General features: G+C 40.0%; 1 protein-coding gene across 12 annotated transcripts in view; it reads right to left on the reverse strand.

Moving 5' to 3' along the window:
- The window catches only part of sema4d (sema domain, immunoglobulin domain (Ig), transmembrane domain (TM) and short cytoplasmic domain, (semaphorin) 4D), a 36,609-nt gene extending 14,564 nt beyond the window's left edge, over positions 1-22,045 (reverse strand). For 3 of the 12 annotated variants that reach the window (XR_010911559.1, XM_067484140.1, XM_067484139.1), the window contains exons 1-3: positions 21,698-22,045; positions 13,495-13,608; positions 7,216-7,274 (exon numbers count right to left, since the gene is read on the reverse strand). Coding sequence is in view for 5 of the 12 variants with exons in the window: in XM_067484140.1 (XP_067340241.1) it covers positions 7,216-7,274; positions 13,495-13,608; positions 21,698-22,027 (503 nt within the window). In the remaining 7 variants the exon portion in view is untranslated. Of the gene's footprint in view, positions 1-304; positions 329-7,215; positions 7,275-13,494; positions 13,613-16,162; positions 16,436-21,697 lie in introns of those variants that run through there. The other 9 variants (XM_067484146.1, XM_067484144.1, XM_067484145.1 and 6 more) reach the window with 8 other exon arrangements.
- Positions 22,046-23,072: the final 1,027 nt, after the last annotated feature.

Raw genomic sequence — 23,072 nt, forward strand, 5'->3', positions numbered from 1 at the left:
AAAAGAAAAAAATAACACAAAACAGCATTTCTCATTGTTTTTTCTACTTTGAAAACAATCCCCTGATGGCACAATGCACAAATAAAATCTTCAAACCAGACTCATCCTGCTATCAGTGCACTCCTGGTGCCCTCTATCAATCGTACCACTCTGAGCCCCATTTAGGGCAAAGCTTAAAAAAAGCTCCAAGCCCCTTTGAGAGTCAGTGTTACAGTAGCAGAAAAGAGCACACTGGCAGCTACCCTACGCTGCTGAGAGATTTAGAGTAATGGCCTTACTAGCCTGGGACATTTAAGATGGTTACCATGCTGGCAGGTCTCTTTGAGCCCATTGTGTTCCCCTCTCAGTTCCTTTGGCTGGGCAGGGAGGTTGACACCTGCTTGGGGCCTTGGGGTTCCCAGCACTGCACTGTTAACTGGGCAGAGATATTGGCAGGCTGCCTACTGAGGACAGAGGACAGAGAGAAGGAAACTGGAGACCTGCCTATCTGAGCACAAGATCACTGGATGTGTTAGTGAGTGTGATGGAGGAAACGGTGGAGGAGCTTCTTTACACAAAAACAATTGTTACTGGTGTTCCAATTTTTTAGTTGTGATTGAGTCAATCAAAATAAAACAGTGAGAAGTCACATTTAATAAGGAGGTGGGAAGTTACTATCATTGTGATAGAATCTGTTTTATAACTAGAGTGCCTACAAAAAGTATTCACTCTTTTGAAAATTTCGCCTTTTTAATTGATATTATAAATCAATCATGGTCAATACCTCAATGTAATAAATGAAAACAAGTTTCTTCAAAGAAATGAATAAAGAAGAATATTTATCGAAGTCGTTGTGCACATGTACATGTTGCACATGTTGGACTATGAAATTCATTCTCCGCATTTAACCCATCTACCTGGGGGGAGCAGTGGGCAGCCACAGGGGGCGCTTAGGGAGCTAGCGCTGAGTGTGTCACTCAGGGACACACCTAAATGGTAGGCCAGGGTTTGGATAGGGTGGATTTGATCCTGCTGACTTCTGCATCCCATCCTGCTACTCTACCCTGCTGCTTTACCCATTGAGCTAAATAAAAATGTCATAAATAATCGCCCCCTTTAAAATGGCTGACTTAATTTAAGAGGTCCAGTCATTTGGTTTAGTGAATGTGTCTAAAGTAATTGCAGTATAAAGACACCTATGTATGGAAGGTCCAGTCACTGGATAATCAGTATCCCTGGGTATCATTACACCATAAAGACAAAACAACACTCCAAGTAACTCGGGAAAGAGGTAATTGAAAAGCAAATGTCAGGGGATGGATACAAAAAAAAAGAAGAAAAAAAAAGGTACTAAACATTCCCTGGAGTTTAGCAAAATCCTTCATCAAGAAATTGAACTAATATGGCACATGTCTAAGTCTGCCTAGAACAGGTTGTCCTCACCGTGCAACAAAGAGACTAGTGAGAGAGGCCAAGGGCACAGAGGTGACTACTCTGAGTTACAAGCTTCAGCAGCTGAGATGGAAGAGACTGCATATAACAACTGTTGCCTGGGTTCTTCACCAGTCAATGCTTCAATGGTGGATGGTGAGGAGAAAACCACTGATAAAAGAAACCTCATGTTAAATCAGAACTTGAGTTCACCAAATAGCATGTGCAAAACATAATGGTGAAAGATGTTTTTTTTGATCTGATGAGACAAAACACTGTTTGGCTGACACCAAATACTGCACATCACCACAAACACACCATCTGTGAAACACAGTGGCGTCAGGTTCATGCTGTGGTGATGCTTCATGGCAGGCAGCCCTGGAAGGTTTGTAAAAGGTAGAGAGCAAAATGAATGTGGAAAAATATAGGACAGTCCTGGAGGACAACCTTATTTAGTCTGCAAGAGAACTATGGCTTGGGAGATTTTTTCCCAGCAAGACAATGACTTGAAAACATACAGCAAAAGCTGCACAGAAATGGTTTACTAACAACAAGGTAAATGTTCTGGATTGGCCGCCTCAAATCCCAGACATCAATCCGATAGAGAATTTGTGGCTGGATTTCTCCTTAGCAGTTTTGCAAAGGAGAATGGCATTAACGTGATGTGTCCAGATGTACAAGCCTAACTAAGACCTATCCACACAGACCCTCTGCTGTAATTGCAGCCGAAGGTGATTCTACTAAATACTGACCTGAAAGAAGTGAATATTTATGCAAACACTTATTTAACCTTATGCTTTTTCATTTACTTGACATCACTTTGTAGAAACCAGTTTTCACTTTGACATTAATAAGGTATTTTTGTTTGGTCAAAATCATCAACTTATATTGACCATGACTGAATATTAAACTCAATATAAAGGGTGACACATCCAAGGGGGTGAATACTTTTAATAGGCACAGTAAAGGTTTCCATAAATTGTCAAATAGAATCACAGAAGGTGGCTTTGCCATTTGCCACTTCATTTCCAAAGCAGATTATAAACATCACATGCTGGGATGGAGAAGGATACATAGTGTGATTGAGGATGATCTGAGGAAGTTGGACATTCAGCGCCTGCCAAAAACTCCAACCCTACACTTCCCCTCCCTGGCTCTCTTTTCCATGTACCCACTCATCAGAATCAATGCACAGAGATGCTCTTCTTGTGTAATGGGAAATGTGTTTTAAGTAGTTCAGTTTGTGGAACATATGTCTCTTTTGGCAGACAAACCTAAAATTTCCATACTGTGGTGCACACAATCTTTGCTCTAAGTTGTTTGTGTCATGTGTACAGTAAAGATCCATTTTCAATAAGCATTTAAGAGAGGCAACTGTTCTCTTGTTGATACATTGCCACAAGGAATTGTCAATGTTTCCAGTCAGATACAAACCGTAAACATTTACCAACTATAGTTGTATGACTGCTGACTTAATCAGTGGAACCATCTGCACAGCACCCACCCAGCTGCAAGAACGGTGATAAAGCAGCACTAACAGTTTATGATAATCTGACTTTTTTAATGAACGTTTTCTAATAGACCTGTCATACAGTTTGATTCCTTAATTGGCATCAATGTAATGGCCACATGACTTACTAGAAATTCCTGCACGGTAAGTTTATAACTCGAAATGCAAAAATGACAAAAGAATCCCAGGTTCCACCTTAAGTGCATTTGTTATTATCATTTTTGCAGTTCCTTCACATGCTATAAACCACATTTTTAAAAGATTATTAAAATCTTCTGTAGATTATCATGGTACTTGTAAGCCTATTGTACATTGAAATACCGCCAACATTACCCACAAACAATTTTAATATAATGCATGTCTGCAATCATCTTATTTAGGTCAATAATTTAATTATGGTTTGTAAGCCAGCACATGAACAAATGTCCTCAATTATTTTGCATTGGAAAAAAGAAAACTAAGACCTGTTGGTGCTTCTTTTTCCAACAGTGATATGGCTCATATATTCTCTGGAGGTATTGGGGGTTATTTGGAGCCAGGCCTGTGTGAGAAAGTGAGTAAGCAAGAGAAAGCATTCACTTGAAATAAAATACTGAGACACGCACAGAGGATGACACACTGATGGGGACAGATGTCTGCTCCAATGTCATTTACAGATTAATGGAGTTTGGCTATAGATGTGGCAGAGACTTGAGCACGCTCACATGTGTACATGACAGTGCCAACTGTGGGCATCAAATCCCGCTTATAAGACCAGACAGGCACCAAGAGCCTATCCTAAAACACTGCCAGCTGCATCAAACTTTTAGAGTGTTTTCCTGCAGGCTGATGAACAGTTTTTGACATTGTGGTTTATAGACAGCCAAGGTTTTTACGGTCAGTTTTTGCATAGCTACTAGCATCACAACTCCAGATCACTACATTTCCATGTAATGATCAAAGCTACAGTCTGTCCCTTACATGCAACATCGAGTGTATTCCACGGCAAAAAATATTTTTATTTAACGTGTTCCTTTTGCCAAAACCTGATGCCTTTATTACCCACAAGGCCACGTGACAGCATAAAGTTCAGTCAGGTGTGTTATTCTAGCATGAACTAATGTGGCCTTAAGGGAATAAATAATAATAATAATAATAATAATAATAATAATAGAAATGGAGGTCTTGTAAACTCACTTCTTTCCAATTCAGTAAACTCCAATATTACATTCCATGCCAAGTGTTGAGTCTTACGCCCATGACACTTAATTTATAGATCATCTGAGGTAGGAAATATCCCTCTGGATATCCCTCTGACATAAAATGCTTCATTCCTGCCCAGGTCCTGAAAATTTCAAGTTTTTAAAAGCCAGATCAGTTATTAACAGAATGACTGACTCAATCACATCAACACAAGAAGCACATAGTTTTAATGTCTGATGCCTCACAGACTGGAAACGATTTCTGGTTCTGTTGAGGAGAAATAGGTGGAACTAAAGTGTAGGTCAACCATCAATAACCAAAATGTCTAAATTGTGGAAGAGCTCAAGTGAAGGCAACACTAAGGGGGATGTAAAATGGAAACCCTCCTATGTAATTGCTAGTTGTAGGGCCCCTGCTGAGCTAGCATGACGACCTTAAGTGGCCACAGCAAAGGCAAATGAGGGGTCAGGTCCAGTAAAGGGTATATTTAGTCTGCTGATGGCAAGCTTTTAAAAAACAACACACCCTTTCCCTGAGTCACATGGTTCTGGAAGATCTGAAAACTTCCCTATAAACACACAGCAATCCTTGTTCCTCTAGTTAGCTTACTCCGTTTGCCTGTGTGGTGTTCCCCATTCAAGCACCAAATGTGCCTCTGTAGTCTAACATGAAAACATAATCACCATGCATGGGTTTATTTTAATTACAAGGAGAAAACAGTGGAAGGAATTTTACTATTAACATCTGCAGCGGCATAAAATTATAAAAAGTGACTTAAATTTTGAGGACCACCTGGAAAAGAAACAGGAGGAGCTGCTTCTGTCAGCATCCATGTAGATTTCAGCAAAATAAGCAGTTTCCTAAGGCCAGCTATAGCCAACTTCTGTACAAACGATCTTTTTCAGCGTCATGATAAGACCTGTGCCGTATCGGCAAACAAAAAAATCACAGTAAACGAACAGAACTGGAGTTACTGTGAGGAGATGCCGGTTCAATTATGGCATTTAAAAAAAATCTAATGAAAATCATAAGTGGTTTCTCTTATTTTAGGGTAAATATACTGGTCATCTTTAAAAGCCTGGGGTGACATGGAAGCCACCACTGAGTAATGTCATAAACTTTTCACTTGATGTAGTTTCCTTGAGGCTACCGTGATGCCAGCCAGGCCTTGGGGCGTATAATGAGAGACTATTTTGGGAGGTTGCGAAGGCCCAGCTGAAGGCATTGTGGTCCCACGTTGGTGAATGGCAGTTGCATTTTAAGAAGTTGTTTAAACAGCAATGGCCAAGAGCAGGTGACTTCGGCTCCTGGTGCGGAATAAATCTCTGGGCCTGGGTTTCAAATTAATGAGGAACTGAAGTATCTGATCAGAATTCTACTTAATTTAAAGTACCTTTCAGACATGATTTTTTCAAGCAGAGGTAAAAGGAAGAATGAAGAAAACGAACTCTTTCCCACCAGTCAGAGTACGTTTGAAAAGGCTGTAAACTTCACTAAAACCCTGCTATATTTCCTCCTTTCCTTTACACCTTTAAAGAGGACTCCTTTCTCTTTTGGTCTCTCACAGTCTTCAGCAGGCACCGATTTCATGGTGGCAATTTTGGCCAACAGAGACAAAAACCCCCTTTGGAGTACTGTGTGAAATCTCACCCAATCACCCACAGCCTGCCACAACACTAACAGTGTGTCCTCCTGAACTTGGCATACTAGGAAATAAAACACTAATTTCACTGTTTCCTTCACAGCACGGGATAAACACTTATCACACAGATTTCTCGTGATCAAGCCTGCAGATTTAGGGCACCCTTCAGTCCTTATAGAAATGAAAATTACAGAATGTGGAAAAACTGGGTCATTTAAAATTCAAGCAGCTGAATAAGAAAAATACAAAACCATGACCACTAATGTAATCATTAAAATAAAATAAATTATGTGCAGTATTTATGATAGTACTGATCCGCTGTACAGACGTTTGCAGCTGTTAACCCTTTGCTGAGGCCTACCTACTTCAGTTTCACATTACAGTTGCACATGAGCATATATGCAGTAGCAGATCAAAGAAAGAACACCGTTCGTAAACTGCAGAACTAGTTAGACCTTTATAGCATTATAGTACATTATAGAAATCTACCATAACAAAACAGATCATCTTGCTCTAAAATAAATAAATATATTTATTTATATTATATTTAAGTTAATATAATAAAATATAGCTTTTAAATTTTTGCTTTATTGTTCATGTTTTCAAACCATAGATTTTCCCTTAAGTGAAATGCTTTATGGAACGCCTAGGATTCCACACAGTTAATATATTGGTCCTGAATGCAGCTTTTCTACAACAAGCTTTAACCCTACATAACACTATTAGCTAATTCTGAGCTCCTTGGCTTTAAACATAGCATTACTACTGTTGGTATTAATCTGGTTACCCAGACAAAGTTTTCAGCTTACAATTTTTTTTATTTTTTTAAATACTCTGTACTGTTTTTTGGTTTGTAAAACATTTAAAAGGAAACCACTTTCCGTGTATTGCTCTTACTAAACAATTTTGGGCAAGTGCAAAGCTTCTGACCTGTGGTGCCTAGTTACAATTGCTAAGCTACAATTAGATGATATCTGTTTATAGGATTTGTTTTAGTAAAAAGGTCCATTGCACAGCAAAGCTGACAAAAAGCAGGAGGGCACTGCAAGCACACAGCATCTGTTAACATTATATATAATTAAGAAAACACAGACCATCAGGTTGCATCCAAGCACATAAAACAAGCAAACCAACTAACTTAAATGAAAGGAAAGCCAAATCACACAGTAAAAGGCAAATGACAAAAAGGACTGGAAAAAGGGAAGATATAACTGCAAAAAAAGGGAAGAAATGAAGGGGGAAGAAAATTGGATTTCCTTGACAAGCACCAAAGCCAAGCAGGATCAAAATCACAGATGGGTTGCCCAGGTGTGGTCATGCAAGGGGAATAAAAGTGGAGAAAAGTCCTGGGGTGGTTAAAGGGAGTGTTGGAGAAGCATGCAGCGTTCTTGTTGAAGCATGCAGACCAGTGAGCAGTTCAGGGTTGGTCTGCACAGCAGCAAGGGAAGGGAGGGGGAGTGTAGTTTCTGACCTGTGGCTCCGTACAAGATGCGACGCTATTCCTCTGGTGAGAATTATAAAATCCTCAAGCTAGGGAGGGGAAGAAGACAGAAAGATCAGATAAAACAGTTGTGTAGACTGTGTGTGTGTGTGTGTCTCTCACTAAGGGGAGGAAGCACTTTGTGTGAATGTTTAGCATGTACATTTGTTTAGCAGTTGAGATCATAGACAAACCTACCAATTCAATTTAAACAATTAGAAAAAAAAAACATTTTCAAAACACACATGGTAAAAAGCATTATGGAAAAAAAGAAACCATAGTGCAGTAGTGACAAATATCCACTGTCAAATAAGCCAGTGATGTGTGGTCAGTTTTATAACCAAAGGACAAATAAACGGTGAGTGACCAAATGAAAAACATCATCTTGTGTGAAAACCATCTGAACCAGCAGCCTAAGACTGCTATATTCATCTGCTTCCCTATTTCATTGTGTACCACAGACTATGAGCAGACGTACAACACTGTGGCCAGCCACGTCTATGCATCTACCAAATAAACACAGTGAAAGTACTCTCCCTTCATCACTACTGAATTATGTCTGCTCTATGTGGGACAGTGCCACAAGTGGCCAGCCATGGCCAAGCCTCAAATACACATAGCTTCTAATTTAAGAACAGATGGCTCAATTTATTGTCAGTCGAAAGCAGAATATCACATTTTGAAATGGTTGTATTACCTTAAACGTGTAATAGTTTTAATACTTTTCTACCATTTCCACTTACAGGTGCAGTAAAAACGAATTAAACACCGTCAGCCTAATTTAAAGTAATGGTAGTATATACTGATGAATACAAAGCAATTAATGGTAAAGTTGGGAAAATAGCAGTCTGTAGCTGTGCTAACAGTTCTGTGAGGCTATGCTCAAGGACAGCATTGCTTGAACTAAATGTGAATACCAGCATGCTCATAATAATGTGACATTGCTTGCGTAGGGGGTCAAAGTCAAGAGGCTTCATCAAGTCACCATGAATTTTATGCCATCCAGTAGAGGTTGAGATATTTTACTGGAGAAGTGAGACTTTAAAGTTTTGGTATCAATCAAGTGACTAATACTAAAACAAAAATAATTCATTGCGGTTACACACACACACACACACAAAAAACCTCAAGATAATCAGTTTCATTGGTTCTGTGCGTATGGTTTGGTTACATCTAATTACTTTTGTTGCCAGACACAACACACTGGTATCATCAGCTTTCAATTCAAACATGTCATGTCCCCAAGAACAGCACAGTCAAATCCCTTCCAATTGCAATAACCACACATTTGTACCACATGTACCACTACACTGATTTAAAAAACAAAAAAGGATATTATTTTGTACACACTGAAACTAAAGAAACAAAGGATAATGATGTAAAGACTCGGGAAATAATCTGCATCAAAGCAGTAACAAAAAACAGTCAGCTGAAAAACTTTTTTAAAAAACTATATTAAATTTTGCATGTCAAAGAAGGTAAAGTCAAAATCTTTATATTGCCTTTGTGACAGATGGTTGGGCCTCCATTCACAACACTTTCCATTCTGTTCTTTTATACTGCTTCTGTGAACCTTTACAACACGGCTGAACACATTTTCCCTTCTCAAGCACACAAGCTTTATTCCACTGCAATCCAACTCAGACAGAAAAACATGGACTTGTACATTTACTTTGTCTTAGCAGTGATTCATGATTAGTTTCCGCTTTTTAAAACAGAAAACATTATTAAATCTACAGATTACAGGCCAAGGCTGTCAACAATGGATGTTACAGGCAATGCATCAAAAATTGCTCCAGAACAAGGAGACAAATCTTCCAGACAACTGAATTCAGGTCACCCAAATCAACCCAAATATGCAGATTCATTTGCATTTACTTGGTAGGGTAAGCTACTGGAATGCATGCCCCCACCACCCTGCTTTACTGTATAAAAACACTAATCAGATTATGTTAAGCAGAGATGATACACACCAGACTACAAACATTCCCAGTTCACTTACAAGTGATTAAATTAGAAAAAGCTTTGGATGTTTATGAACATTAACTGTGTAACTGCCTTTCCTTGGTTTCACATTGATTAAATTGTTGACCACTGTATCCTGTAATGAGTAGGTTGCAGTGGTCAAGTATAGATTTTAGCTTGCCATAGATAATAACATTACTTTGGATGAGTCCAGAGAATATGTTTATTCACACAGATCAAGGTCAAGAACAATACTTGATAAGACTTGCAGTTGGTGGCAACTTATGGACAATGCAGGTCTTCAGCGTGCATAATATTTCAACCTTTATTGACATCTTCTAAACCTTTTTTTATTGTATTATTTCACTTTGAGATACCTATACTAGAAAAAAGTATGCAAACAAGCACACATAATGCACTAAGGGCCTGCACCTCACCCTCCTCTGACAGCATCAATGGAGAACTGGGAAAGATGACATTTGCACAAGATTGATGAGCCCAAGGCCAAAGGGTGCGCCCCCCTTGACATCTTCAGGAAGTATTTTGACTCTGCTTTCCTCTGCTCCCGAAAATCCCAGTGACACCACGCCTTCAAATGTCTCAATTCAGTATGTCCTGAGTGAATGTCAAGCCTTACTGTGAGACCGTCTGTGCCCTGAGCCACGCCCTTGGTGACACAGTGGTCCACAGAGGTGACAGAGAGGAAGTAGAGATGTCATGGGTCTGTTTTTTTTTTTTAAATTGATTAGTGGACTTGAATAAGGAGCAGGCAAAGCAGGCCTTGTAAAGACTCTTCAAACCAGAACGAATGTATTATGGACCTACTTCAGAAGCTCAGCCTATGATGGGGTGGGCTACTGAGCTTATTCCACTGTGACACCCGATTTCCTCCAAGCTGATAAAAGCTACTAACTTGAGCTTCAGACCACATCTATATTAAGCTGATTAAATCTGTAACAGCAACTTTATCTCTCCATTTTGGCTGTCCGTCAAGATGGAAAAGTTTGATGTAAACATAATCACATCTCTTAGCATTACCTATGAAATACTGATGAATTTATTTTAGGTATTTTGAACAAACTTCTTAACATGCATCTTTAAATAATCTAACAAAGTCTACAGTCGTTTTCACTTTCGCAAAAAGGTTGCATTCACTCCTCTCTCAGCTTTAGCTTTAATTTCACTTTCAGTCTGGTTCTACCTAAAACATAATTTAAGGTTTAAAAAGTTTAAAGCACTCCTTCTATGCCTTCCAAAGCAGAACCGAAGTTTACATACAAAATCTATAGTCATGCTTAATTTTGAGCTAAACTGCTGCCAACAGCATAATGAAAATGCTAACATACTGATGTTTAGTAGGTATGATGTTTTAATTGTTTACCGTCTTTGTTCATAGTGTTTCCCTGCTACCATTTCTTGATTAGCACCAATTACAGGTAAGGTCAATGGGAATGGCATTAGTTTGGAAATAATAAAAGACACTGCAATAGTAACCACACAACACAAACACTGGTGTTCAGTAGGCTTCTAAGTGGCATGAAGTGATGCAGTGTCATTTAACAGTTAGGCAAGGAAGCTCTTAACCAGCTACTGTTAGTGGTTTTAGATCCTTACTCCCCTGAGTGACTTGAATACATACAGCGCACGCACGCGTGTACACACACACACACACACACACACACACACACTACAGTAGACTGATAAGGGCCATGGATCTGTGGTTATTCAGTAAAAGCCCACACACACACACACAGTCCATCTATAAGCATCCAAAGTTTCTGACAGGGGTGTCAGCATGTCCCACAGCAGGTGGGGGAGGGAGGAAAAATGAGAGGGGGAGATGGAGAAAAACCAGGCTTTGAATGAAAGTAGATATTTGAGCATGCAAATTCATACTAGGGTTGAAGAGAGGAAGAGTGGAGAGGAGAAAATAAGTAGGAGAATTCTCCTCAAAACAAGAATTAAATGGTTGCATAAAGAAACACAATGGTATGGTTTGAGGGCTTTGGGACCGACACATTTTTCTTATTCTGCTTTTGTTTTGAGTGTTCTTCTAAAAAGGACGGACAGTGGGAGGTGCAATTTACAGAGCTGTACACCGACTTGTTTTCAGTGCAATAACATTTTTCTTTATTTGCAAAGTCGCATTTTTTCCAGAGACTGTACTCTCTCTGTGGATTCGGAGCATTATCTTTCTGGCCTGCTTTCATATGGTGCAATACAGTGAATACAGGTCCAAATCATTCTGTAGGAATTAAAAAAAATAAATAAATAAATTCCTGTTCATTCAAACCATGGATAGAGGGACTCTGTACACACACACACACACGTTGAAGAGGATTATCCAGGCTTGAATTTCAACAGAAAGAATCCCTGTCTACAAGCACTATGGAGCAAATCTGGCTTTAGAAACGTTCCTCATCCCAGAGCATCCTGTTACAATAAAGGGCTGAACTTAAAATCCGTCGGTTCAAACATGTTCATTTTTAGTATGCTTGAGCACTTTTGCAGATGGATAATCGGCACCTGCATCAAGAGAAACCTCAGTACAGAAAAGACAGATACAAAGATTTGTAAAACTTGAATGTAGATATTAGTGTCATATGCATGGTTTGAAAATGCTGCAAACTTGTGAAGGCCAAATACTCCTGTTCTAGATGCTCCTACAGCTTGTATCTGGGAATACCCACTGGAATGCACATATTTCCAGGAATGTCCACTGATAGCCAGCTATGTGTAAATGTTTGCTCATGAGCAAACTAGAGAAAAACAGAGGACATTTGTGTATGTGTGTGTTACAGAAAAAATAAGCAGCCTTCTTCCTCTGCCTTTGTATGAATCTTAAGTAGTCCCATGTTGAGGGAGGCTTTGTTCGCCATCACTTTCAGGGGGCACGTCCTCCAACTTTTCCCTTCACTTCCTTTTGGCGTAACATTTATCATTCTTTCAGCAAACAATCATCCTACAAGCAGAACTAGCATCTAGCACACAATTCACTACCTCCTCCCCCCCCCCCCAGTTGCTTAGATACCTTTCATTCAGTGGGACAGCTTGTCAACAACATCATCACTTACTTACAAATTTCCAACCTTCACCTCACTTACTTTGATATGGTCCAGCAGAGTCTAAATAATGGTATTTTTTCAAAGAGTACTGCTGCAATGCATCTTGTTTTCAAATTAAAGTTTCCAAGAACATCTTTTTCTTGTTTCTTGCCTTTTATGTTGCATCCAAAACACTTAAAATGTTCTAAGGCTGAATGTCTGGCTCTGCAAAAATTGCACTGCATCTTAAAAGTGGTATAACCTTCTAATTTGCAAGAGAAATTCCCCTCAGGGCAAATATAGCATTATCCAGCTCTACTAACCAACTAAATTGACGATAATTTTTTTTGCTGGCATTATAGTGTGCTGAGTTTAGTCAGGGAGCTACCAAGAGGCCAGCTTCAAGACAGAGTGACTCACTAGACCCCCCCACATCTCCCTCCCTCTTGCTTTCAAAGAGTCAACAGGTGCATTAGTAAAGAGTAGACACACAAACACACACCTCATTTCTTCTACCAACACTACCATGGAAACTTCACTCTGTGCATACAAAAGAGTCTCTACTTCTTTAATGCCTTCCACACCAACCAGAAATTTTCATCACAAGTTATCAAGAGTTTCCGAAAAAACAACCTGTTTCTTTGGTTTTTTTAAGACCAATTTTTTCTTTAAACTCTCCCTTTCATTTTCTGTAACTCAAGCATATAATAAGCCTGCGTTGCTGGGCCTTCGCTGCTTATTCCTTTCAGCTTACTGGCCTGGATCACTTATTCAACTTATTATGAATGCTGACAACAGATTATTTTGCTTACAACACCAAATTTCTTCATCCTCTATAGAGCAAATACAAATAACACCATACACAGATGAAGACAAAGATGACAAAAGAAACAGGGAGCACTGATAGAGAAGTAGTCTAAAATGAAAAAGGGGCGGGGACAGAAAAGGAGTGAATGAAGAGGTAATATGAGGCTGAAAAACCTTTAAATGAGTAGTTTGACAATGAAATTCAAAGCAACTAACAGCAATAGCAGCAGCAACATACCAACACACTTTGGAATGCAAATTAGCCCTGATGCAAATGTCATCATCTTTGGGTGCAAAACAGACTTTATACCTCTATACATGCCACTGCCCCCTGCCCTCCAAAACCTCATTCCCCTAAATTCACACAAACCCCATTTCTCTTCCGTTTCTGTAATGAAACTCTCACAAAGTACAGTGGATTCTTTACACAAATAGACCCAGATATATCACTTACTTGTCTGTCATGGCGTCGGCTAGCGAATACTGATTCATTAAAACTTCTTTTTAACTTTCCTTCACACAGCTGCAAATGGTTCAGGGAGAAACCTGAGGGCAAATGGCATGAGATCTGTCTGCAAGAGAGGGAAACAGCTGTGTTAGAGTAAACCATTCATTCACATTCAAGCAGGTAGAGAAAATTAAAACACAGAGGATTATAGTGGTCATTTTAAACTAACAGGTTACCAACTTACTGTTTTCTAATGTTATATTGACAAAACAATAACTGCATAATGTGATGTACTCAACAGCTCTTTTGATTAAACAAACAACCTAAACCCCAAACTTATTCTATGTAAAACAGTAAATATTTGCATCTGACACACAGGAGTTAAGAAAAAGTGGGCATTTTCGCTTAAATTAAAAAGGGATCAACTAGCTGCAGATTACTTCCCGAATTATTGTGCAAGTACAGTTGCAAACACTGCTACATAGAACCATATTAAAGCAATAAAACTGAATAACTATTTTCACCCGAGTTATTAAATCATAATTTGTTTTGTTCTAGCTGTACATAGGTCGAATAGGTTGTGATGGCTACTGCAGGTCTGTAAAAGACATTAAGGACAACAAAAAAACAAAATCCACTGAATAGGCCATCGTGCAGCCTGGGACAGCTCCTAACTTTGCAGACATGCTTCACTTGCTCACAATTAGCTTAGGAAGGCCTGGTCTCTTCAACCTTTAGGGGGATACTGTTACCATGGTTACCTAGACAGCCAGCCAGCTAGCTAGCATAAATAGAGTGCAGCGAGAAATCCTCTGGGTAACAAGTAGACAGTGTGAATCCAATCACAGAAGAATGCATTGTGTGACTAAAGATGACAAATTCAAATGCAGCACTAATGCATGAATAACGCATCAATTGTCACTGATCAAAAAAGTTAACTAAAGGGCTTCTCAAAAAACAAATAAAACTTGTCTAATGATGCACATAAATCAGCAGATGTTCAATGTTAGTGTCGTGATTTTAAAATTTTAATGAGGTGATGAGACGAGGCACATCCTGCATCCCGCTGGCTCATGAGCAATCTCCAAAACCTGGCATTAGCTCTTCAGCTTATCTGTCTATAAAAGATTAAGATAGCAGTACATTTGATTCACAGATTATACAGTGTAATGTGTTAACATGTGAACATAACACAGATTGTGGACTGCCAAAGCAGTATTTTTGTTTCATAAGCAGATAAAGGAATAAAATACCAATTCAGAAAGATAATAGGCCATCCATCCATAAATACTAATCCAACGCTGATCAAACCAATGGTTTTATTGCTGTGAGCTGATAGAGCAGGGAGACACGAAGGTAAGGTCTCAACCTCGACCCCAGACAGACAGCAACTAGAAGCAGATATGGGTGTTTTATTATTATTTTAAACTGCATATCTGCATATGTCCATTCCACATCAGCCCTGAATCTACTGTTCTCTCTAAAGCAGTCAGTTGTTTATATGACTGCCTCCAGTAGAGAAACAAGCATTAGCTGTATACACCAAAGTAACCTCCGCTAATCAATTTAACTCCGTTTCCTCTGGTCTCTCAGCCGCTGTGTTTGTGGGAAATATTTTCTTAAAGATAAAAAAATAAATAAAATAAAATAAAAATAAAAGATTCTAGTTATCCTCAGAGAAATCTGAACAAATGGGAGTAACAGTTGAATCCATTTGACTGACATTTTATTAATTGAGGAGATAGTGCAGCATAGGCTGCCAAATTTTATATAATTATTTTGGTTAAAAAGATTTTGGGAATAAAATGTCAGCCTCTCGAGGCACCCAGTAAATCCATTTCAAAATGACATATCACATCATTACTAAACTGTTAAAATATGCAAGACTGCATGCTTTTGCACAATCAATCCGCCCAAGTGCGATAGCTTTAAATGAAAAATGTGCTGTGCTCACTGGGGTGATATATGTTCTGTTTTCAAGCAACCAAAAACTGAACTCTTGCCCTCTCCTCTGTCAGGCAACAAAACAGTGCATAGATGCTGCCACAATGCTGAACACAACAAAGAGTAAACAATCTACAAACTGTGCTGCGAGAAATTTGCAGCTATCGTGAAAAAAAAAGGTGGATGACAACAGTTTGTTAGTGCACAGTAGAGAAGGGATCTGCTAAGAGCTAGACAAAAGGTGCCCTTTGTAGTGGAGGGACAACACTTAAAATGTTAGCTAGCTTTGATCTACCTGAGCCAAGTGCTCACAAACAAACATCTTTTAAGCAAGGAGAGCAACTCTAAAATATCTAAGCTGGGAGGATTGTGCCACTCCTTCAACTCTCGAGGGATATTCGTGAACAGCCTGCCAAGAAAAGAAACTCTTCAGATTTTGCAATCAGCATCTATTAAAATAAAAAAATGCTGCCTTTTCTCAATATGTGAACTGTGGCGATATATCTCTAATAAGACAGAGGCACTCAGTGCAAGTTAAAAACCTGCCATCCACAATACTGAATTATTTACCTTCCTTTTAAAATTGGGTAAAAATAGCATGCACCCCACTGGAGACTCCACTGCACAGTTAGCCTAAAATCATATCTAATTGGTGTGGCAGAGGAAAAAGGTGTTGGCATTGTCAGATGCCAGCAGTCAAAACACAAGCTGTCTGCGACGTGAATCTTACCATAATCTGAGTTGGAAGATTCTGCAGGCTGAAAGACCAACGCTGTAGAAACGGCTCTTCCACCCCGGCTCAGTCACCAGTTATTACTGGGCAGGTCCCCAATGATTTGTGTGACACAAATAAATAAAATAAATAAAAAAGGATCGTCCAGCAGGCAGTCACCTCCTTCGTCCCTACCCCACACTGGGTCTCCTTGGCCTCTCTCTCTTACTCACTCTCCCTCCTGGCTCTCTCTCTCTCTCTCTCTGTGGCACGATAAACACAGACAAGATGCTGCAAACAGTGGCGAGATAAAGCTAGCATTAAAGGTCTGTTACACTTTAACATGTCATTGGCAAAGCATCTCCATTTACAAGAAAGCAGCCAGGACCTGCCTTTTCCACTGTCACAGCAGCAAAAAAAGCTGCTGGTCGTGGAGAGCGACAACACAGAGATCTCGCCTCTGGAAAGCGTCAATGCACACAATTGCTGAGGAGGGGGAGGGGGCATTTGGGGTTGCGGGTGAAGGAAGAGAAAAAGGGGGGAGGGGGTTGAGGTTAAGGTAGTGTGTGGATCTGTGGGAGTGTGTTTATTGTTGCAGTGATATTTCCCCCATCCTTTAAAGGAATGAATGCGCGCACACACACACACACACACACACACACACACACTATAAACAGTTTGAATCCTCACACAAACGCTCACTGATACCGGAACTTCCTCCTCAATATGCAAACCCCAAACAAATCAAACATGAAAGATCTTCCGTCACCTGTCTGCAACCGCTAAACCGCTTCTGCACAGATGAAAGTTGGACAAACATAAGCCGTTTTCTCATATGGACTGCAGACAATGTCCTTAGAACCACGTCCTGGACGTTGTCATGCAGTACACAACGGGAGACTGTCCGAGTCATACGTGTTCTCAGCTAGTGCAAATACTGTGTTTGGTTTAGTCGACGGGTGGCGCATGGGTGAGATCTGCGGGAGGCAGGACATGACGCAAAAAAAAAAAAAAAAAACATGGTAGAAATCTGTGTTTTGTGTGCACAACACATCAAACGATAAACGACCAAGTCTCATGCTATTCTTTAAGGTCCAAAGACATGTCACGTCAACTAGCTTAGACAAAAACCAACTGCCAACCAACCATCTTTTGTCCTGCCCAACGACTGGCACCTGAACACACTGCAAGGACTACAACTAACTAGCAAGTAGGTTCGGCACCTGTGTCTCCAACACTATAAAAGATTTTCTAACTACTTCTAAATCAAGGATATGTTAGCTGAGATATGGCAAGTTCCACCAGCATTGTTAATACTGTGGTCTCTTCTCATGCACAGATTCACTTTGCTGAACAGCTGATCAGAGTGGCCTGTCTAACCAAAGAAACGGATGCCAATTCAACATGCAAAACAGGCCACCAACAGGAGTCTCACTAGTGCCAGTGGCATGGGACACACTGCAAAAACTAAACTGACAAACACTCACGACACTGGCAGACAGCTTCAGGATGGGCCCTTAACAGACAGAAATGGCTGAATCTTGTGGTCTCTCCAGTTAGACGCTTTCAGTGGCGTTTCACCCTCAGATGTTTGGATTTTTCTGGTTTTGTTCCAGTCACAATTATAATAAGATAACAATCACCATCAACATGCCTACTTGATTCCTGCAAAGTCCCTGAATAATTGCTCTAGTCACACATGGGCTCAGCTGGACAATACACCAACTTTGTACTAGGGAGCTGGCTGGGCAACGTCCATTTAATGTCTGGTCCAACTGACTCTGACATGTTTTTTTTTAATACAGTTCCTCCGTGCAATGCCTGGATGAGATCAGGGTTATACTACATGCCTGAAAACAGCTACAGAACACCTTTTCCATTCAGCTGTGTCCGAAGGAGATATCCTCCACAGTAACAGAATGTACTGTATGTAGCCTTGCTCTTCCCAGTTCATTCCCTTCCAGTTCCCTGCTCTGAGCAACAACTCTGAGAACCTTGTCAAAACATGAAGTAAGCTATCAATAACAGCAACACAATACGCTTCCTGCACTCTCAGCAATATCGTGCATAGCTTATAGGTGCAGCATCTTGGGAATCTTCACATTTCCTGTAGTTTTCAGTAATTTATTTTTTTAAACGAATAAGTAATGTCCTGTGGACGTTATACAATAACTACTATGTACCATCAGTCAGTGAAAACAGTGTGACTGAGCCTTTCAGGGTGTGTATTGTTGTACCTTGATTGTTACCTAACATGCGGAACAAAAAACAGGAAACCAAGCCTCACACCCAAGTGTTTATTTTTTTTTTTTAAATCAGCTGTTATGAAAGCATCATTCAGTCATAAGACAATTTTGCAAAGACATCTAAGGAATGCAGCAGTGCATTATGCATGGCTTGTAACACACACGCACACACACAAAGTGCCTATGCTGCTGATACAGCACCACATGCTCCTCTCTTTCACCAGTAGGAAATTATTCCAGCCTAAGGGTGTTGGGGTTCTAGGGTGTGGCAGGAGGGGGACGTATGTTTCAAAGGGGAGGTGGGGGTTGCCTTTTGAGATGTCTCCTTCATAGAGCCAGCCCAGTATACCTCCACATCAGGGCACCACAGACTGGCCCCTGACCTCCTCCCTTTGATTCCTGCAGGCCACAACAATAAGGCTGCTGGAAGTCCAAGTTGTTCTACCGTGTTCCCTAAAACCACAAAATCTAACAAGCTCACATGAAAAGGTCACCACTGGTGTAATGCATCCAGCGTCACAGCTTTCAGTATGCAGTGTGAATGACTTTACATTACAGTGGGGAAATCTTATTTTAATCTTGATAGACACAGTTGCTAATGAGCAGGAGAGGGGAAGACAATGACGGGTCATATGTGTCTTTGTCAAAGATGTCACACCTTTTACAGTGACCTCCACAGCAGGAGTTGAAGGACCATTTGCAAGTATTCCAGACTTTCCTACCCAAAGGAGCTGCATGATAACCAAACTCGACACATGAAGGCTAATGAATGCTCAAACCCATTAGGAGCTCATTCAGTTACTGGACTGTCACTCACGAGATGTTTGACATCTCTTAAAAACAGGAAATCCTTCGAGGGGGTTGAGTAACTGCATTTGGAGACAGTATGTAGGCTTAAAGCAAGGTCCATATAGGCACCACTGGATACCGTCCAGTAAAAATCAATTCCAAAGTTTTTTTATTTATTTATTTATGTTTACAAGAGAAATCTGACAAACAGCCAGAGCTTGGTCTTAAAACCAAGCAAGGTATTCAAGTAAACAAGAGTAATTTCTGCACAAAGATCACATTTAAAACAAAGCTCTCATTCAGACATGCTGTTATTGATTCGACTCTATTTCCCACCGAATTTAAATTTATTATTGATTTTATTTATTTAATTATTTATTTTTTAAAGGGACACTGATGATGGGTTTGCGTGTTGATGCATAATTATGGCTAACAAGGAAGATCTTCGGTTGTAATTTAATTTAGAATATGTGAATCATGTGATTCCAATAAATGCAGAAAAAAATAGAACTGGTTAGAGTGGGATCAGTAAAACTTGAACTATCGCATATTCACTTACAGGTGATTAAACAGACTAATTAGATATACTACAATGGGAATTCCCATGAAAGCTTCAAAGATTTCCTCCTATAAGAATCTGGTTAAAAATAAATGTAAAATCAAATCAAGGTTGTGGTTCATCTCCAAGATTATGAATACTCCAGAGAAATTTGAGTGAAGTAAAAAAAAAACAAAAAAACAAACAAACAAAAAAAATTACTATTCTGTAACTTTTGCACTGAAAAAGAAACCATTTCCTTACAACACACACAAAAAAATAAAAAATTAAAGCTGAGGGAAAGTCAGTGCAACAGACAGAAATGCCTAAACTGCTCAGTAGCACACAGCCACTGGTTTAATTATTTGTCTGCTGCTGGTGAATGATCACACAGCAATATCCTGTTCTGGCTAGTTCTACTCACTCCCCCCCCCCCGCCCAGGGTCTGGCTGACATGATTCTGGCTCGCCTGGGTGCCACTGAAATGCCAGCTAGCTCATCATATTGACAAGATCTGGGTGGCAGCTCCCGTGCCTGATGTGACCCAGCCAAGGACCTGTGGAATCAAACTCAATGGGGCAGAAGAATTACTTATTGAGGCCAAGGGACGGCTTGTCATTCCCCATGCATTTTGGTGAAATGGCAAGTGGTTAATAACCTCACCAATAGTAACACAACAGATGTATATAGGGAAAAGTAAAAAGCTCCAAACAGTACACAAATAGTGTTTATGAAAAATAAACAAACCCTGTGTATTAGCAGTGTTTTTTTAATTTTAAATTAAGATGAATAAATTTATGTATTTCCCACAAGCCTTAAATGATAAGGAACGTGTGGGAAAAAAAACTGTCACTTAATAAATTCTTCTGTGTATCAGAAATATGGCCGCAACTGCAAAAGATGATTTCAATTTGTCAAGGCAAGGCCTACTTGTCTAAAATTAAATGCAGTTTTCAAATTTTATAGACCAGAAAAACTGGAGACTTATCAACGGAGCTTCTCAGTTGATTTCAGCTCCAATCGTGGGTATTGCCCAGAATTCGTTTCTTTTCAGTGTCTCTGAACTCTGTCTTTCGCTTTAGGGTTGCAGAAAGTCAAGAGAATTAACAGTGTGACGATAGTGCAGTTTGAAGAATTATACTGCACAGAGCCAAGACAGTCCACAAAGAGGCAGGGCTTCACTTAGCCTGACCAAAGGTCAAATTGTGAGACAGAAGTCTTAGTCTAGGTCTTCCAGTCCACACAGCTCCAGATAAACTCAGATTAGACATGCATGCAGGTGAAAGGTTTATGACCAGGAACTGATGAGCTGCATATGCACCACACTGTCCTGTCTCGGCACATTGGCGCTTCTGATAGACTGGACTACAACAACACATCTTGAGAGGCGCAATGCGTGATGCAGGCATTCATCACTTAATGGCAGCTGCAGCTCCAAACTAGTCCCCACATAAACTGTGGTTATGTGATTCAGTCCTTTTGTTGTTGCAGTGAAAGAGCACCCTTGATTTATGCATGCCAAAGGATAGAGAACCTCCGAATGACCTAACCCTTGTTGCTAGAACATTTTTTAAGTCCTCGGAGAGTTCACTCTTTAAGTAAATTTGTGTAAGCACGCGTGGTGACAGGTAATATTTTATTCGAGAGTTATTTTGCAGACGGTCGCAGTGAGTGCGTTGAGACTTCAGCCGTCTAACATCTAATTTCTGAGCAAATTCAACTTTGAAACGACGCGGGGAAGTAACGTTAGTTTAATTGTTAACGCCGAAATAGTCGTAGAGAGACGAAATATAACAGTGTATTTTAATTCTGTGAAGAAGTACGAGTTTCGGCTGCAGTGCAACAAGTGCAGCTGTGCTTGTCGAAGTCTGGGACAACACGCATGAATACGAGCCGCGCGTTTCAGGCTGAAATAACTCAAAAATGTCACACTACAGCCGGTTTAAAGTCTGTACTGCACTGAAAGCAACCGGTACTCACCGTGGGGATGTTTTCCTCTTTGTCCCGGTGTGTACGGAGGCGAGTGTCGGAGCAGCGGCGTGACAAAAGTTTGCTTAGTCGGTCTCGCTCAGCATGGCGGCGTCTAGAGCTAGAGACTGGATTCAAACCTCTCCGGGCTGCGATATCAACACAGTCCGGAGAGGGGGAGGGGGAGGGGGAGGGTGGGGAGGAGGAGGAGAAGAAGGTGAAGCGCGCGCGGTATCGAACCGAGGTATCGTCAGCTCCAACCTGGACTTTTCTCTGGATCTCTTTTCTTTCGTACGGACCCACTGGTGGAAACTCATTAGTCTTCTCGGGTTTTGAACCCATAGTAAAGTGTGGAAGTACTTTGCGTGAGTAAACGATACAGCTTTGTAGTTCATAAACAATTATTGTACTTTTCTAACACGTTCACAGTTTTACTTTCCAAAAGAAGTACAAATGCCCAACACTATACTATGCAAAGTAATTCTGTATGTGCATCTAAGTATCTCCTTACATCGTATATGTTATTTGACTCAAATGTGCATTAATATCAGGAAAATCCATGAACAAAAATGGATATTGGCCTATTGAACCCCGGTGGTGGAAAGGAAAGGTCTGTTTAGTTTAGAGGTATTTGTACTTGATCTGTTGCTTTTATGCTACTTAAAACATCAACTCCTTCACAGTTCAGTGGCAAATATTATAGTTTTTATGGAATTACATTTATTTGACAGCTTTACTTGCTAGTTGTTTTCCAAATTTAGATTATTAATAGATCCAGCAAATGATAAAGATGTGGGTACCACTATAATTAAACTTACCAGCTTAAATCCATGACTGGTGCTACAGTGAACCAGGAGGCAAAAACAGTCATTTCATTAGGTTAAGTCATGTATTGAATATATCTTTGTTATTTATGTCTAGTGGGTAGCTTTTTGATTCCAAACTTTCGGCAATACACTGTGCATTATTTTTCTATTCAAATAAATCACCTCGCATTGATTATATGTTATATGTTGGTGCATCTCCCAGGATACATTGCTTTCTACTTAAAATTCACATGTCACTCATGTCTTTATTTTTTTAAACAAAAAAGTGACCTGACAACATCATTCTCTGCAGTGGCTGCAGGACTTACAGCCCTAGTGAGTAATCAGTTACCACAAACCCCGGCTGAGGGGACACTGTAGATGGGGCTGGTGGGTTTAAAAGGTCACTGTTGGAGGTCAAAGATTATACAACATTTTCCTAAAGAAGAAGTGAATAAAAAACACAGACGGGGAAAGACAGGCTGACCCTTGTTTCATTGTGCAGGGCAGTGGAGGAGGGAGTGGGGCTTTCCATGGCACTGCAAGATGAATACAATACCATCTTTGAGTCAAGGACAGAT

Source organism: Channa argus, chromosome 18, assembly GCF_033026475.1.
Source record: "Channa argus isolate prfri chromosome 18, Channa argus male v1.0, whole genome shotgun sequence".
NCBI classification, from domain to species: Eukaryota; Metazoa; Chordata; class Actinopteri; order Anabantiformes; family Channidae; genus Channa; species Channa argus.